Source organism: Apostichopus japonicus, chromosome 15 (assembly GCF_037975245.1).
Source record: "Apostichopus japonicus isolate 1M-3 chromosome 15, ASM3797524v1, whole genome shotgun sequence".
Taxonomy (NCBI): domain Eukaryota; kingdom Metazoa; phylum Echinodermata; class Holothuroidea; order Aspidochirotida; family Stichopodidae; genus Apostichopus; species Apostichopus japonicus.
In genome coordinates this window covers 22,518,373-22,537,099 of record NC_092575.1, presented here as the reverse complement: position 1 = coordinate 22,537,099, position 18,727 = coordinate 22,518,373, and the positions used below count along the sequence as shown (strand labels likewise).

The following is an 18,727-nucleotide window of genomic DNA, read 5'->3' as shown; positions in this document are numbered from 1 at the left end:
CCATCAAGGGAAGTCTTTCCCCGGGTACTCCTTTGTTGCTTGCCCATCTTTCAAAAAAAGGAAAGTTTAGCAAAGCACAACATAAATATTTACGTTTGTTCACCACTCATCAACTTTCATATAAGCGTTGCCTTTCCCATCCCACCTCTCATTTGGCCAGCCTTTTTCAGCATGCTTTCACCGTCAATGATTTTCGTTCAGCCCAATGTGATATCATAAACTACATATTTCATGTTTTTTTGTTTTAATGTATCGTACACCATCGCACATTTTTCTCTTTTGCTTTCTTAGGTTACAAGCAGCCAATCAGAGGCCCTGAAAGCAATTGTTGATTTTGATGATGAAGCACCAGATGTCAATACGGTAAATAATTTTAGACAAAAACATGAGTTCATGCTTCAATTCCTACGAGGGTTGTTCTGTAGACGACATACAATTTACTTTGATCTTCTCTTAGGTCTGTCTCCATCTTATATTCACTTTCCTATGGACCAAAACTGCATGACTAGAAGGTTTTAGCACAGCGCCCCCACTTATGGGGCACCAGCCACTTTCTCCTCATTTTGAATCTACCATTCAGAATCTGACTAACTGTGAACGTGATTTTGACTGCAAACTTTTCTTCCGAATTTTTCACTCCACTTGCATTTTGGTGACCATTTTTCGACCAGACTTTTTGTCAGGATTTTTAACGAGTCTGATTTTTAATTAGTTCAATGTATGTTATGTAGCCGCAGATTAATTAGTTAAGGAAAAGTTGCCAGGTCCTTTTAATCAACAAAGTGAAAAATATTGCAGTTGACATTTTACAACTTTGAGTAATTTTGAATTTGTGAAAGTAGGAACAGTTATAATACTAACCATATTTGGTTCTATGATAAAAAAAAAAAAATTCTTTCTTACCCCACTTACTTTTAACATTCAGCAGGCTGTTACCATAATTTAGATTTCCTTGTAAGATATAGGCAGTTTTGTTGAAGCAAGCATTCATTCAAAAGTTAATTGTCAACTTGCATAATTTTTTGTAATGTTTGGCAAGATGGTTAACAAATGTTCACCAATGCTTTTACCATTGCTGCCAAATTACATGTAATGTAAGAAAGTGTTAAAATATGTAAGTTTGCTTTGTCCTTGTCGTATCCATTTCCCTTCCCTCCCCCTCTCCCACTCTTCAGCCTCAGATTAAAATCCCAGACCATTGAAGGTGCACCTGGATTTGTCCCAGCATGACAACACTAGCTGCTGATATTCATAGTATAAATGCTACATTGAAGCATAAATAATAGCTTATTTTATCTACACACAGACCCATAGAAAATGTTATGTTTAGTTTTTGTTGGCTAGAGCACGTTACAAGATCACTACATTGGCTTTTAATCCTTTACATTCCTTCCAGGGGCTAGAAAATGGGATGTTAAATTTTAAAAACTTGATTTCCTGACCCATCCATTCAAGTTTTGCTAGCACTTACAGTACATAGTCCTGTTGTAAGAACAGTTACTAACAGCCATTTTTATCTTTGAATGTTAAACTGTCTTTGCTCAAAGTTGGCTTATCTTAATATGGAAGAGCGCCACCACAATCTTCAACGGATTGTTCAAAATTTTATGTTGGACACCTAAAAAGAGGAATTTGATCTAAGCTTCCTGGTAGACTTTAAAGTTCTGTTCCCACACATCCCCATTTTTCATTTTCCCTGGGAGATATATCAATTTTGTTCAAAGTCGAAGTGAGGAAGTCATGTGCACAGCCACAACATATGCTTTGTTTTCCTCTAAACATTTTCCTGTTTATTGCTTTGGGTGGAAAAAAACAATGCACATACAAGCTATGTACTACCAAGCATCGAAATATGACTCCTGTTGTACTTCCAGTGAGATCTAATGAGATTTACACCACTCCTCTCTTACCTGTCTCCATTCTACATATATGCACTCAAATCAACCTACAAATGTACATTTTAGCACTGCATCCCTACTGACCGCTACTTCAGGTTCAATGCCGGCTTGCTTCTCCTTCCTTCCATATGTAGCATTCTCAAGTCTTATTAAGGCTGTAACCATACCAAGTGAAAATTTGCAATCCACTGGAATCTGGTTGGTTTTAAAGTTTTGTTGTAAGTGTTCTGAAGTCAACAAGGACCAGACTTCCTTTGTTTGACAAGTTTATGGGAAGCCTGTCGGTCGGGGGGCTGTGGGTGGTTGTGGGTGGGGGGGGGCTGGGTCACACTTATTTTCATCCTTGGTGATATTCCTTACTGCTGAAATGGTAACCAGCAGAGATTATTTGTACCATTCAGATGTATACAGGTAGTACTTGGCAACAAGAGGTTAATTTTTTAAAACAGACATAAATAAATATCACCTTCAATCCTCCAGATTTTAACACCGTCAATTGAGGTTATTTCATCCTCTTCAACATCCAAGAATAAAAAATGTAACGACGATGACTGAAATGATGGCCAAAAAAAAAGGATCACCTTAGTCGGTCCATCTGGGACTTTTTCACGACAGTTAACATTTAAGGCAAACCTATTCGTGTACACTACTCTTGTACTGTATATATGGTACTGCATTGTATATGGTACCGAGTGACATTGTGTCACACAAATGCTGTTTGTGCGAACCGCTGCATATCTGATTCCGTGGAATCAGAGCCAGTCCTACAGTCGGAGACATTTCACTCTGTGCTAATTTGACAAATATTGCGGATGCATCTAAAGTTGTACAAACTGTTGTTAATTAAACCCACAATTACCATACTGTGGGTCATTTACTGTCTGTGATGAGAAAAGTCACTGGAGTGGAAGAGCAAGCGTTTGCAATAATCAAACAAAGTTTATTTCATGCACTTCAGTAAATAATAGTTAAAGTAAGTACTACCTTTTGGGGATCTGCATATGAATCATGATGTTTGTATGTAGGTAACCTCCTGTACAGCATTAAAGCAATATGGTAAATTTCTAAACATCCTCTTTCATTTTGCACCTATAATGTCTCTGTAAAGTAATTTTTTCATTATTTTACGTAATTGAACAAAACAGAAAAAATATCCTTAAAGCACAAATAATGGTCACTGGTTGCAATCCCTTTTTTAGTAAAAAAAACTGAAACATTCTAGTATTTGCTGTCCTCCATTATAACTGTTGGAAAGTGAAATAAAGGTGACTGATGCAGACCCAAACAAAGCTTTCTACAGGGAACGATTTGGCGGTTATGTTTCATGTGACAGTTTCTGGGCTTAAAAATCTTTTTGGATTCATGCAATACTGGAAATAACGTGGTTACGGGCACAAAAAAATGCCATGCAGCATTACATTGTATAGCAATGAATCCATTTTGTATCTCATTTTCTGCCATTTTAATTACTTGTTTCGAAAAACTGAGACCGAAAATTTTCCTCAAAATAAGCTAAATTCGAAGACTGGTCACATGTCTTCCACAATATCTGCAATACCAGACATAAAATATTTTACATTTATGCAAAAGTTGCCTCCAAACTTGACACAAATTTAGGGCTCTAAAATGCAATCTGGATTTGGTTGCTAAGCGGGGCCGTATCCTAGCAACCAAAGAGTTTTCAACATTTTTTTGTTTTGGCCCAAATTCATCCTTTGAGACATATGGCAAGACACCATATCAATTTCAGGCGATTCTGAGAGGGTCGACGTGTAGGCCTCTGTTAATATGACATGGATTGATCCATATAGCATTTTAGAAAGCCCATATCTGATGTTTTATTCTCCGTTTGAATACCGACTTGATTGCATTGTCTCTCTCGATCTGCGGCCCTAAAATAGACGTTCTTCCTAGCTTACCTGTGTCCTCCTATACAGGGTACATGCACACTCTGATATATATACCTGGAAAAAGCCTCAGCTTTATTTTTAATGTAATCTTTGGGATTGGAAAATCCAGATGAAGCAGGATATTAATTGGAATGGGTGTGAGCTGGGGAGGGGGAGGGAGAACGGGTGGGGGGTTAGCAGTGCAGAAATGTTACCAGTGTTTTTATATTTATATTCATTGATTCATTTGTCCAAGTTAACTGTCAGTCTGTCCAACTATATCTCTTAATGTGTTCTTAGTTTGTTTGTTTTTTTCTGCATGAGAAGATCCTGCTAGGATAGAAGCGTCAGGCCTTGTAACTTTCTATTTATTGTTGTAAGCCTAGTAGATCAGAGTGTGTTTTTACTGTACATAGGAGACGGATGTAAAGTGCCGTCTCATTCTTGAATAACCGTTAGCCGGTAAGATTGGGGCCTCGGCTTAGAATAATCTGTAACCGCTACGAAAACTAGTTTGAAAACTTTGATCCCGGACGCCGAATCTGTACAGTCAAGTCGTAACAGTTAAAAACTCAGCCTGATACTGACTTCTTGACATAGTTCTTGGGATCCTTTGGCTGACATTTGTCAGTGCTGTGAAATCATTCAGGACTCTGTTTGCATGATATCCAGATGATATGGGATATCCTGTTATAGATTTAAATTGACCCTTTAAAACTATTACAGAGACAATGGTAATGTGTTTTCAATATATACTTGATACTGAAAGTTATATAAAAAAGGGAACCTTGATGTTTTTAAGCACTCATGTTTTCAATTATCTGTCAAAAGTGAACACTGGCACTGCTAAAGCAATTGAGTCACAGTTTAAGGACAATTTTTTGTCCTTCTTTTCCATTTTATTGACTAATTTAGTGTAGAGTGTCACACTAGTTAGTTCTCTTGACTGCCTTTGGTCCAAAACAGTTTCTGTCAGTTTCCAGCGAGGTTGTTTCCATGTGTCAAAGAATGATTGTCGTCGAGTTGTTTTCGTGTCAGGATTTATCTTGTAGTGTCTGAGAGTTGGTTATCGTTTTTCGGATCTAATTAAAATATTTAGCAAAAGGAATTTTTCCTGATTGTTTTTTTTAAATAGACACTAACTGCTGCTACCCTTGGTCTATTGTTTTAAGGCCTCCATGTGGACGTTGTGACACATAGATCTTAGCAAATATCACGTTGATTGCAATATCGGAAGGCTAGATTTTGTCTTTCACATAACGTACGGAAATTATTGGCGGAAAACTTTAGTCCTCTTTCCATGTGGCATATATATATTTCTTGCCTGGATAACAATAGTCTGATTATTATTTTAAGAAGTGTCCTGAAATTAAACGAAATGTGATGTTTCAATTTCCCGTTATGGGTTGTGTCTTGTAGACTTTCAAGGTTCTTTTTTTGGTTTGTTTGTTTAGAAAACAGCAACAGAAACCATGTAAAATCAAGTTGATACAGGTGCAAAAATATCAAAAGAGTCGGATCATGAGCAGAGAGTTGTACTCACCTGTGACCGCTTACTGTACATCCACATCTCAGAAGCTGTACTCTTGTTGTACCACATTCTCTCTGACCTTACAACTTTGGAGCACTCCAAAAGGCCTTCCTCCAAGTGTTTAGTAATAACCATTGACCCAGAATGAGAGACAGTATTAAGTGGGTCTTCCATATGGTTTAGATTTGTTGACCAAAATATAGATAAACAGACCGTTCGTAGCGGCGTCAATGAGACCATAATATTGAAATATACTTACTATAACGAGCAGTTAAAAATAATTTTATCGCTAACACCACTAACAGTACATCTCTTTTTGGTGAATGTTTCAGAAGTTGTAAACTGTCCTTCCTAGAGATATGCTGTTCATCTTCCGGTAACTTTTGTTGTTTGAAGTGGTTAGTTTTCTTTTAGAAGTGTAGAGAACACAGGCTGCCATATTTTCGTGGTGGTCTTTTCTACAGTCAAGCTGTACATGACTAGATTAACTTCGATTAAGAGGCATATATTACAATTACAGATCACTTCCTTGTCGGACTTGTCGAACATTAACAGAGGAGTGAGTGTCCCAGCATATTTATTAAATGACTCGGGTAAAACTATGCATAACTTTTTCAGCAATTAGTTTCGACTGTCTTACCGTTGACACGATCCTCAATAAACGATGGTTTCATGTCTATAATGTTTAGTGATTTACTGATGTTGCTTAAAGCATTAGTTTACATTTGGAGGGTAGTTTTGTATACAGTGTTAAATTGACAGTCTGTCAGCTAACGTGAAAAAGTTATTTTGATTCGACTCTGTCGTGACCGCATCAGTTGTTCTTCATCGCTTATGAGGCAGATTTCGTCATTTCTGTTTCGGAGGTCAGAGTATGACGAAGTGGGAAGAGTTTCAGGTTTCCATCATCGGTGGAGATTGTACGCATTGTTGAGTTATGGATCTTAATGCGGATTACATGATTAATAAGGTTATGTGTAAACGCTAAAGTGGATGTTTGTTTCTATCTCTACTGATTCATGGAAATGTCAGTTATGAGATGAATTTATGACAAGAATGGAGAACATGCTGTTCAGACATATCTCAAATGAAAAGTGATGAAAGTGCTCTTGAACAAGTTTCGGAGGTCATATGTGTTTTATTATCTCTAGAACATTTTGGAGAAGGGATTGATTGCTACTTATAAATTAATGAACAGAAGTATACTTTAACCAGAACAAAGGAAGAAATGCAATGAGAGGAATTATTTGTCAGTGTGGAAGAACCGTTTCTGATATTTTGTTTATTTTCCAATGTGGCATCAAAGACAAGCTATTAACTTGTGGTTGCACAGCAGGGATTTGGCATGATTTGCAAAAACTTATTAACTTTTGCTCGTATTTTGCAATTTTTTTTTTTTTCTTTGGTGTAGATTATATGTAGTCCATCAAGAATTTTTTTTTAAATTTTTATAAAATGATCAGCCCAGCAGAGAAAAAGTTGACAATTATTACTTGGGGACATATTTGATTAAATTTGACGAGTTGACAAACTTGTCGAAAGAAAAGCAATTTGAACAGCAAATTGTTTCTTTAATACTGGAACTGTTGAGAAAAAGAAGAGACCATGGGCGGTTTTTGGTCTCGCAATAAGCTGGGCACCTACAAGAAGAACAGAGAGAGTTACCACGCTTACCAGTCGGTGGAGGTAAATCACTTTTATCTTTCAAAACTCTTCTTAAAATTGTCAATTAAATACAAAAAGGAAACTCTTGGACATGTTGATAATAATAACTTTAAGGAGCAGAAATACACTTTATATGGTTTCAAATGTTAAAATTATACCAGAGTGTTATTTAGAGCTGTAAGGGCAACATGGTAGCTGTGGCTTTTATATTTATTGTTGAGCATTCTTTTTTTTTCTTTTCCAGTTGATCGATCTGCGTAAATTCATGAATTGTGTTACAGAGGGTTTTTCTGTACATAGTGGAATTGTTTGACTGCGCAAAGCTTTGTATTATAGGGATCAGTTTTTGTATCTCAAAGGAAAGAAACGTACCTCTTGTCTGAATAGGTCGGTAGTCTGTCGGAACAGTTGCAAAGTTTCCACATGTTCCATGTGATCAGTATCAATTTATTACACATCCCTTACCTGTCTGCTCTGGGTGTGAGGGATGAGATTGGTCCTCCCATCATTATCCTCTGGGTGGGGGATAGGAAGGGGGTTAGCCCCACCTCCCATCAAATTAGTCAAGGGGAAATGGTTCAGTCTTGGGAAGTTTTTACATTCAATACCCCAACCCCCCCCCCCCCCATGCCCTTTCCAGGTTCACACAAACAATGAAGTGTATTTGTTAGCACAACCTTGCTTTTAGAACTGATTATAAACCTAAGCTAAATATGCACCATTTGACAGGTAAGATAGGGGAGCAAAGTAAATCCACAATCCAGTATGGTTTAGGGGATTAACTGGATATTAAAAAGCCAAACGTCTTTTCCAATCAATCCAAAAATTAGTCTATGACCAAATTCATAAAGAACTTCCTGATGAGGTAAACAATTACTACTCAAGGTGGTTAGGAAAGTGTACAGAATTAATCGAGTGATAAAGTTGAAATCACTCCAGGTGAATTTGGCAATGCCTCTATAAAGGAAATGAAGGGTAGCATTGATTTGTAAAGGTCTAGAATAATTAAACCAAATGTTTATTGTACAGGTTAACAGTTTTAACCCACTGTGACATATCTGTGCACAATGATGTACATGCCAATAAGGGTCAAGAGTGTATATCAGTTATAAACAGTTGGATTCTTCCTGTGTTTCCTGAATTTTTTTTCAAGGCTTTTTAAATCCTCATCGTATTATTGTTCTGGTACTGTGATGGACTGACGGTCAGAGCATCGGTTAGGGTTTGTATACGTAGATAAATACGTACTGTAGATAAGCAATTCACTTCTCTATTTGTGTATACATGACAACGATAATCACTAAGTTAAAATAGATTTAATGAGGCTTATTTTGATCCTGGCTCCAGTTCAGTTTTGTCACTCCACGAGGGGAATCTACCAGCACCTTTCGTGAATACGTATGTATACCAGGAATATTGTCTGGAATTTTGTTGGCTGTGTCCCAGGGACTTTCACTTAGATGGATCCTTTGATAATCGTTATAACCATGATGTACTAGTCTGTTTATGTGTTTATGTATGAGTGAGTGTGATGGTTCACTTGGAGGACATATATATCTTTACGTTACTAACACAACAAGGCTGTAGCCAACTGTACTCTGTTGTTACAGCGCCTTTGATAGAATTGGTAGCAAACTTTGATATTTTCCAGTTTATATGCTTTGCTTCACCTGTCAAGGAATCTTTTCAAATTTGATTGTTATTAACTTTTCTTCTTGGCATACTGAAGAGCAATTTTGTTTTTGGTAAGTTGAATATGCTTAATATTAACAGACTTTATGAGTAACAGTTGTTGCATACCGAGGGTCTTGATACCAACAAAATTGTGATTCATGATCATCAGCGAGTTCTGCTGCGCTGTATTTTGAATCACCTCTTTAGTTTTAATGAGGACATTGTGAAGGTTTCACATAAACAAATATAAACATACAGTCCTTGTAAAGGCTTTGTGTAGTATAATGAAGTCTCTGCCAGGCCTTTAACCTTGACAGGATAGCTAAATTTTTTCTTTTAGAAATTCGTGATTGGCCTTCGTTTCCAACACCTACCGGGAATATTACAAGGAATGTTATAGGGAATATTTTATCCAGTATTGCATCACCAACTGCTATAGAAATTGTTCAGATTGCTAGATACAAGTGCAAAAATGTACTGTATCATGGCAGGTCTATATACAGTAACCATAGTATATCTTTAGAGACAAAACCTGAAGCCTTTCAAAACTCACTCAAAATTTGGACACTAAATTATTCCTTGTTATGTTGAAAAATACAATATAAAATGAAGAGACATTGATCAATGCATTTGTGTTGGAATAGGTTGTCATGCAGTCAAGCGGTATGTGTCTGCTGTCATTCACAGGAAGTAAGCATGTTACATATATACCCGAGGAAGAACTGTAACTCGCATTTGGGTCATTTGTCAACCTCACAAACTGCAGTTGAACAATTTAACATTGGTGAAAAACAACAACAACATGGCGGTTGCTAAGGACTTAAAATTGTAGTTAAAATAACCTATTACTAATTTTAAAGGTGGAATTAACCAATTTATGTGCAAGATATGTATCCAATATTCTGGGATATTTTTCTTTACATATTTGATTTGGCAACAAATGCTAAAATCCAAATTTGTTTGAAAATTAATGATTTAAAAAAAAATCATGATTTTCAGGTAGTGTAACACCTTAAGTCTGTCCAGGCGCGTAGCCAAGGGGGGGCGAAGGAGGCAGCCGCCCCCCCCTGGAGCATGTTTTTTAAAGGTTTTCATGATATCGCTAGTATTTTCAAAAGAGAAAATGCCAAGATGCAACTTACAAGGCCTGGGAAGTGCCATTTCCAGCGATCTGGGAGGCATTTACAGCCAAAATTTTCTTGTACGCTACGCTACGCTTAGATAGTTTGCAGTGCCGAATCTACAGTTTCGCCCCTCCCTTGGAAAATTCCTGGCTACGCGCCTGAGACTGTCATTTTCAATAACTCTATACGGTAAATTTTAATCTTTGCTTTAAAACCAGAAGGGATGCTTTCATACATCTGGTTGGTTGGTGAGGGTTTATAGTGTTGATACACTTATGCAAAGTGGACCGTATCTTTGGACAGATGGTTTGGTTGCAGGAGGTCTAGGAAAATCCCAAGGAGGTAGGAGAGGTCAGGGTTCTTGGGTAAAGTACACTTTTAGTGCCTTCGAGATCATCTTTTGCGATGGTACACACAATGGAAAGTGTTGTTTGTATTCACCTATATTCATAAGCTAGCCAATAAGCTAGCCAATATGGATACCCCCCAAAAAAACACAGTTAAAGTCGAATAAGCGTGACCCATGTGTTGGGTTAAACCTGAAAATTTTGATTTTGGTGGAATTTTTTGTCCGGTGAAAGATTAGAAGAGCGATTCAATCCCCTTTTCTGTTCCCCGGATTAGAACCCTGCCCTCTTTGTTCTGTGTTCCAAACCGTAATGGTGGAAGGTGAATGCTTTCCATCAGACAGACAATTGGATATATTTCTCTTGCAGACAATGAGACCGTCTGTCTATTGCAGGGTTTCCCTAACTTTTATCCCCCCACGAACTCCCTGTGGATGTCAGAGTTGTCCACGAACCCCCAACTTTTCGAGACATGATCTGAGTCATTATTATACGATAACATGCATAACAGTGCTTCGTAAAAGATCAATTTTCACGTGCATGGTAGGGTACTACTACGGCAACATATGCATATGGAACGTGAAAAGACTTTGGCGATAGGTACGACTTTTGTCGACTTTGTGACTTACTAAATTAAATGATATATCAGATTTTAGTTCAACAAAATGTACTCTAGCTTGACTTTAAGAAACGTCTCACGTACCCCCTGGGATACACTCACGCACCCCCTGGGGGTTCATGCATCCCAGTTAGGGAACCCCTAGTCTATTGGATCAATGAAGCAATATCTTAGTTTCAAACACTTGCAATTTACTTCACTCTTTTACTTATCTCCAGTGTACTTACGAACTAATATCAAACCCACGAAACTGGTAACGGTTTATTTGTATTTACTTCATTCCTCTCATACCTGTCTCCTCAATACATATATGTGCACTCCGATCTACCCTAGCCTACACTAGTAACATTCTTGCACTGCGCCCCACATGACACTCTCTAATGTCAATACCCTCTTCCGAATCTACCATTCAGAATGCCTGAGGCTTGCTTTTTTTTAGCAAAATTTGCATCTTCTGTTTTCATGCCTGAAACTACATTTTCTGTGTGTATTGATAATAGTAAATAGTGCACTGTGCCAGTGACTCAGCCCATCATATATGTTTACTACTTCAGTTGGCAATTTGCCAAGAGAAGATGTTGTCACAATAGGCCTACCCGCTCAAATTTTAAATAACACAGCACATTGTTTCACATGAATATGGTTTCAATGTAAAACCTGTCCTTATTGAAGATTAGTGTTGACAGACGGATTCAGTTTTTAGCAATTAATTTGACATGTTCAATGGTGCTTTGATCAGCTGTGCAGGAATCAGATGGCAAAAATTGGATCTCGTTGAGTGTCAACAAAAGGAAGGAAATACTTCCTATCGATGTAGTCAATTGTCGAATCATTTGGCGATTGTGAGTCTGCAAGGTTGAAGGTTGAGAACAGTTTTTAACAATCGTTCCTAAAGGATCTGTGTAAACAACTTATAAATCAAGCCATGATGAACTCGTTTAGCACAAAAATTACATGTTCAGATCCAGCGTGGAAGAATGTGTAAAATGCTTATGGAATGGTAGAGATTTGGATGGAAGGTCAGGCGATTGACCCAATGAGAGAGAGAGTCATTGGGGTATAGTTCAAGAATGTTAACAGTTGTTATAGGCTATTAAATTATTATCACAGTTAAACTTATGTTATGAGAATATCTCATACAGAAAGTGCAAAATATTCTGTGATCAATTTAAAGAATATACTTTTGCCTAACGCCTAAAATCCTTCACAAAGAAGCACATTTCCTATGGATATTTCCTCCCTGGAATTTGGATAATTGGGCGAGTCTTGGTAGATCAGAGTGCATATGCAGGGGAGACAGGTAAGTATCATTATGGCCGGTAAATAACCAAACCAGTCACTTCTGAGGTTTTATTTGTTTCATATATGTGCTTGAAAACGTGACATGAATTTTGTAATGTACTAGTCTTATGCCAGAGTTGAGAACTTGATTTTAAAAAACATAAAAAGATAATTGATTTTTTCTTAGAACTCCCCCGACAGTTGATTTTATAAATGTAATACAGTGGAATCTGTATCAACATACAACTCCTGTAGAGCTACTCTTGAGCTACTGATCGAATGGTTTGTGGGGAAAATTTGTTTTGCTTGAATCTTTGTTCAGTCATTGTCAAGGACACTGTTCTGTAGTGTTTGCTGTTTAATGCTTTATCACACCTGTTGTGAAAGTTGACATTGTGACTGATTCTGTTCACACTTGTGGTTTTTGAGGACATTCTGGTAACAACATTATCAGAGGAGTGAGTGGAGTATATTAGTGAGTGGGTGGGTATATTATCACTTTGGTGCTGCTATTGCTTTTAACAGCAACTTTTTCTGGATTCCTACTTAATATTTGTTCTGTTTTGGTAAGTTTAAAAATGGTAAGTTAGGAGGTACAGTAAGGATATTTTTTTCTGATTTTACTGTAAAATTCTAGTACTATATTTGTTACTGTACCTTTATTTTCTCCAGAGAGCATTTAATGGGTATACATGAATCAATACAATTGGAACAGTGTGTTGTTAATTGCCAGACTTTGCCACGGTTTGGCACATTGAGTAGACTGAGGGATTTTTCAGGTTTTATTTTATTTATTTTTTTGTACTAGACTGTTGTTTCTTCACCAATAATGTTAAACAGTTAAATTAAGTCAAAGTAAAATTATTCAATGCCTACTACAATTATTTTAAGCTATTTTTTTGCAGAATTTAAGTTGGCATTAGAAATATTTCTACAGTTGATAGATCTTTTCAAATTGGTTAGTACTCTTCCAATAAGTTTTCCATGGTTGATTAACCACATCATTTTGAAATAAGCACATCTCGGTGACAGTAATAATCTTTATAAACCTTTCTTGTAGTGTCACTTGCATGGCTAGTACTTGTAGACACAGTGAAAAACAAGAAATAACTAGCATATTGTAATGCTGTGGCCCTACTGTAAAATTGGACAATTTCCAGGGGGTAGATTTGGGTACATACTTCTCTCTAAGAAATGAGAAATTTGTGCTACTTCAAAGACCTTTAATAGTGAATGAAGCAAGGGAACACGTCCAAAATACGTACGTTCATTTGCGTGCTGCTGAGTTTGAACTCGTTCAAACGCATGCCTAAATCCACCCTGGAACGATGTTGAACGCATCCGAACGGGCCGCTAAAAGGGTCACCGTTCCAATGTGTTCGTTTGTTAGGTGAAGAATTTAATCCGCTTTGAATGCAATGTGAAAAAAAGATGCAATTGTCCATACAGTATTGCAACTGACGATTGTGTTACAGGCTATTTTTGGATATTACGTAGAATGATATTTCTCAAAGTTAAGACAGTTTCATTTTTTTTTTTTTTTTGTGGGGGGGGGGTTCAATTTGAATCAGGAAAATCTTTTTAAGGTTAAAAGAGAGATACAGGTAATTCTGATCACAGTAATTCTGATTACAGAAGTAGTTCACAAAGTAGTTCACACTACAAAATCACTGTTTTTTTTTTCATGCAAGATTTATTTAAATTAAGGACCTGTATTTATAATTCATGGGAAAAACGAACACCACCTACAGTATTGAAGGTGAGACCTGATTGGAGATATTTGTTAAACTTCACATCAAAAATGGCAAAATTTGATGTACCAATTTACTTCATAACTCTCTTATGCCTAAATTGTACAGATGCTCTACCCTATCCTAGGAATTGGTAACTTTTTTTGTTGTGTTTCATCTTTAATTGAATATGTACCAAACGTATCCATGGACCCAAAATTTGATTACAGTTGATAAATCCTAGCTATTTTTCACTTGAATGTCTGCAAAGTGAGTGAGTGAGTAATAATTCTATTCAAATCAGTCTCCTCACAAACCTTAGCACCTGTTCTACCGTGCCCATAATGTCCTTGGTAACCCTTTAACACTATGCACCCTCTATAACCGGCTCCCCAGTCATTGCCCCTACTTCTCAGTCTACCATTTTAAGTGCCTACATGTGTTTTTCGATCGGAATATTTCCTTCGGATTTCGTCCTTACGGTGGCGGAATATTCGGGAGTTTTTTCTTCCATCGGATTCTAGAAATCTTAGACGTCCTTTCCAGCCTGATAAGTATCTTTTTCTTGTATATATGGAACACAGCGACTGCACTCTTCCTTTACCGTGTCTAGACTTATCTGATAACCATTCAAGCAGTGCCCTCTCTAAGATTATGACCTGGAAAAATCTCCAGATCCAGTTCAAAATGCATTCAAGTTTTCTTTGTTTCATTCAGAATAAAATATCACACCTAAGAAAGACAGGGCCTATACAAGTTATGACGAAGGCAACAAACAAAGTCATAATTATCCCTTTTTCCAGTGGCAGAAAATTTGGTAAAATTTGTGAAACATCAAAGGAAGTGTAAAACAAGACATTTGTACAATATCTTTAATATGTACAACAACTTTGGAATATTTTCTTTGTCCACCAATTCGAAACTTGAATTTATAAAATCCTAATTTTTCTGACAAACTTCATCAAAATGAGATTAACAGCCATTATTATTGTTAAATTATAACTTATGTATAATGCAAAAAACAGCATTGTGTGGTCAAAATTGAAATTTAGATATATTGAATTTGCAGATTTTTTGTTTTTTTTTGGTTTTGTTGCTGGTACATATCAATAGTTCATGTTGTATGTTCCTGACATCCTGTTAAATGTAGCAGACGACAGTGTTTACAGTATTCACGTTGAGCACCTGAGACATTACAGGTGAACCATTGCAGGTAACGTATGTTGTCTAAGTACACACATGGTGTAACTTCCTCTCCAGTCTGACCTGCGACCTCTCAGGATATTGTGTGTCCTTGGCAACTCATGAAAACTTGAAAGTGCGTTTAAATTAATGTCTTCATCATCATCATTCACTCACAACACTAAATATTGTTAAAAAACAATATGAGGTTAGTATGAAACGAGATTGAAATGCCCATATTTTCCAAAGTTTGATTATAGACTTATATGAAGAAAGACAGTGCTTATAATGTACTGCAAAACAATTCTGTATGGATATGCAGATCCTGCTAGGATCAATGTGAAATGGTATGATATGATATGATGAAGTCGAAGAAGAAATATGTTCATTCTTGATACCTCAGTATTAATACAGTCATCATATCATAGGAAAAAATTGTAGAATGCTGCAGATCTCTGAAGTACAGGGGTTTCTGACATTTGGGTCTTTATAGTCTAATTTTGCAGTCATTGATCCATGCAGACAAAGTGATGATTTTTTATGTCCCTGTGTCATACAGACCCACCTGCAGTGGGTTTGGATGTTTCGTAGTTGCAGGAAGTTCGGAAATATTTCAGTGACCGGTATATCTAATTTATTTCAAGAGTTCTATTAGCTACTCCATCAAAGAAGAATAAAAAAAACCACTTGCTATTTCAAGCACTGCAGTACAATGTCCGATTTCCTTTTGTTCAAAAGGTTACTATTGGTACGGTATTTCGTATCACACGCTTGCCATTTTGATCAAATCTGTTTTCCAAGTCCTGAAAAGAATCAATCAATCGGGATAGATTTAAGAAAGGAAATATGGAAGTAAAAATTAATTATTGATTGTGTTATATAGTGAACTTCATTACTGAGGGTAAAGTACATGGATTCACAGAATGTCTGCTCCGGCTTCGTCTATTGTTGAAATGTTTAAGTAGAGACTTTGTCCTTTTAAACAGGAAAAGAGGATAGTTTATTTAGCACACATATCTATCGCTACAGTGACAAGCATGTATGGTGATAGATTCAAAGTGTAGAATGTGTAGAATATAATAACTGAAAAGCTGCTAAAACATGTTTGATGTGGACAAAGAATTTTTTTTTTTTTTTTTACAAAATCAACCAATATTGAAACTTTTTGAGTGATGTACAGCAATTAATTTTTGTTTAAAAAGACTGCTGTTTATGATCAAAGTGTACTTAATATTAACCTTCTAAAATACTTCACTTGAAAATTCATTTCTATAAGTATTTGTGACCGTATAAAATTTTCCAGTGATGCTCCACAATATCCCAAACACTTCATTCTCATGTTTTCGTAAAAGATTTTCATAAGAGTGTGACCAGAGATTTGAAGAGGTATACATGTATGCCCTACCCACCATATGATGGCTGATGGTATGGAGTATCATGGCAAGTGGAAATAAGGTTTTCATATCATGACCAGGCGCTACAGGTCAAAGGTCAAATTCAGCCTCTTTCAAAGTTATAAAAGATACAAACTTTTAATAAATTCTTAAATAATTGTTCGTACAGTAACTTAAGAAGATTAATCGTTCGTAAGATACGAACTATTTCTTGGTCATATATCTTAAATGACTTACGAAGAATTATTTAAGAAGTTTCGTACGGTAAGTAATCTTTATGAAATAGGGCCAGATAGGTTTTGTGCTAAGAGAGGAGGAGGAGGTTAAGCATAGTAGAGTATTTTTTCCAGCCTTATAAATGTGCTGGTCAGGTGAGCTCTCCCTTTGACCAAAAATGTTATAATAGGATATAATAAAGCCCACCTTCAATCCTCATCATCATCACATCATCATTAGCTTAATTTTGATAACTTCAAACAAACAAAACAGGACGATGTTTTTTATTATTTGGTTTATACAGCTTGATAAGTTACTGATTGAGAAAATTATAAATAAAGAGAGAAAAGGTACATCTAGCTAGAACGGCTGAAGGTTTGAACCAGTAACCTCAGGGCTGGAAGCCCTGTTGTCTACCAAAGATGCTATTCTCCCATATACCCATTTCTTTTCAGGGGTAGAGGGGGGGGGCATGTAACACCCCAATCTGATACCATACAACCCATAAGTAGCAGGAAAGGGATTTCAAGGGGAATTTCATGAAGCCATGTTTTGCTTTATTGCAGGTTATAACACAGTATCCCCAACAACACTTCTGAACAATCCAAGTACAGAAACAGGTCCTGATTTTAAGACCATGTTGTCTATTCTAACTAGCTCATTGCATTCTGGGTGTGCATCAAAATGTCTTTATAAAGCCTGTGGAAATGGAAATGGGAGAGGATGGGCGGGAGAAGAACGATGGGGGGAGGGGGAGCAAAGGATGAGAGGTTGGGAGACAGAAAACATCCCAATTACTAAAAGGAATATCCACTTGATGGTTTTGATTTGCTTTCCCATCAACTCGCAAACAGTTAAGATACATCTTCTATCTGTATTCATCTGCTGTTTCCTGCATGTACTCACTACAGTGCTGTACTGTACTGTAGGTCTCCATACATCCTATCCTAATACAGTAATACACACTATGGAGGATGTCATATGACTCAAAGTCCTGGCAACGACTAGGTGAGATCCGCCCCAAGTTTGGAGTGATCACAGCAGGAGCTTTTGTAGTAAACTTACAGTGTGTGTGTGTAGGCTATGGTTGTCCATGATATCTGTATTACTAAGGTCACTTACTGGTGAAGCAGGTTGTTCTGTTGTGAAGTTTGTTGAAAATGGGCAAGGCATATATACTTCTTGTTCTATATAGCACATATATATCACTGTACAGTAAATGTCTGCATGAGGTAATAGTCGGGTAAATCTCTCAAGAACAGAACGTAATATTCAGCGGAGAGTACCGGTTAAAGTCTCCTGCTGTAGTCCTTCTACAAACTGAAGGGAAATCTTTCACAGAGTCTCAGACCTGTAGATGCAAGCATGTGATACATGAACTCCGATACTAGTTATCCTGGTGCAACATTAATTATGGAAATGTGGTTGGTGTGTTGGGGGGGGGTGGTTGGGGGTTGAGACACTTCTATGTGTTTTTTGTGTGTATGTATACATAATGTACATATATGTGTGTTTTGGCATAAATGCATGTTTTTGGCAAAACAAGATTCATATATGATCTCTCTCTCTAATGGTGATCTGCCTTAAGGCAGGTCCCTCACCAAACACAAAATCATAATAACCGCTCTTCTGCATTCCTCTTCATAGTGAAATAATTTCTGCCATCTCTGATATCATCCATCAACATTATTCTCTTTCTCCCTCTTGGTCGCTTCCCGTTCATTCTACCTTCAAGCACATCTTTCAGTAGTCCGTCATGTCTCAAGATGTGCCCAATCCACCTTTTCGTTCTCAGCTTAATAGTTTCTCCCAGCCTGCGGACCTCACCAACCCTCTGTAGAACTTCCTCATTTGTGACCCTGTCTGACCATATATGATACAAGTACATAAATTTGGTAAATAGAAACATGCCACTGATATGCTTTTAACACATCCCTCGAGCCAAAAAAAAGTGTCCATTTTCAATCTCTTTTATTGTACTCTAACATAAAGTACATATATACATGAAAGACCCACAGATATGCCATCGATGACAATAATTTTTATCCTCCCGAAGTCAATGTTCAAAATATTTAAAGCAGTTTCAAAGATACTGACATCTTTAGAAATCAGAAATTTACTGTCACACCTTTGTAGGCTGCAGAGTATTCTACTGTACCACAATAAAGCCAGTTCCC

General features: G+C 36.9%; 1 protein-coding gene across 7 annotated transcripts in view; it reads left to right on the top strand.

Annotated features, from left to right (window-relative positions):
* Window positions 1-18,727, top strand: part of LOC139981066 (uncharacterized) — a 79,287-nt gene that overhangs the window by 15,446 nt on the left and 45,114 nt on the right. For 3 of the 7 annotated variants that reach the window (XM_071993216.1, XM_071993218.1, XM_071993217.1), the window contains exon 3: window positions 292-363. The exons of 1 other annotated variant lie outside the window; for it this stretch is intronic. In XM_071993216.1, coding sequence (XP_071849317.1) covers window positions 292-363 — 72 coding nt within the window. Of the gene's footprint in view, window positions 1-291; window positions 364-6,768; window positions 7,005-11,477; window positions 12,048-12,453; window positions 12,610-18,727 lie in introns of those variants that run through there. 3 more of the 7 variants (XM_071993219.1, XM_071993221.1, XM_071993222.1) reach the window with 3 other exon arrangements.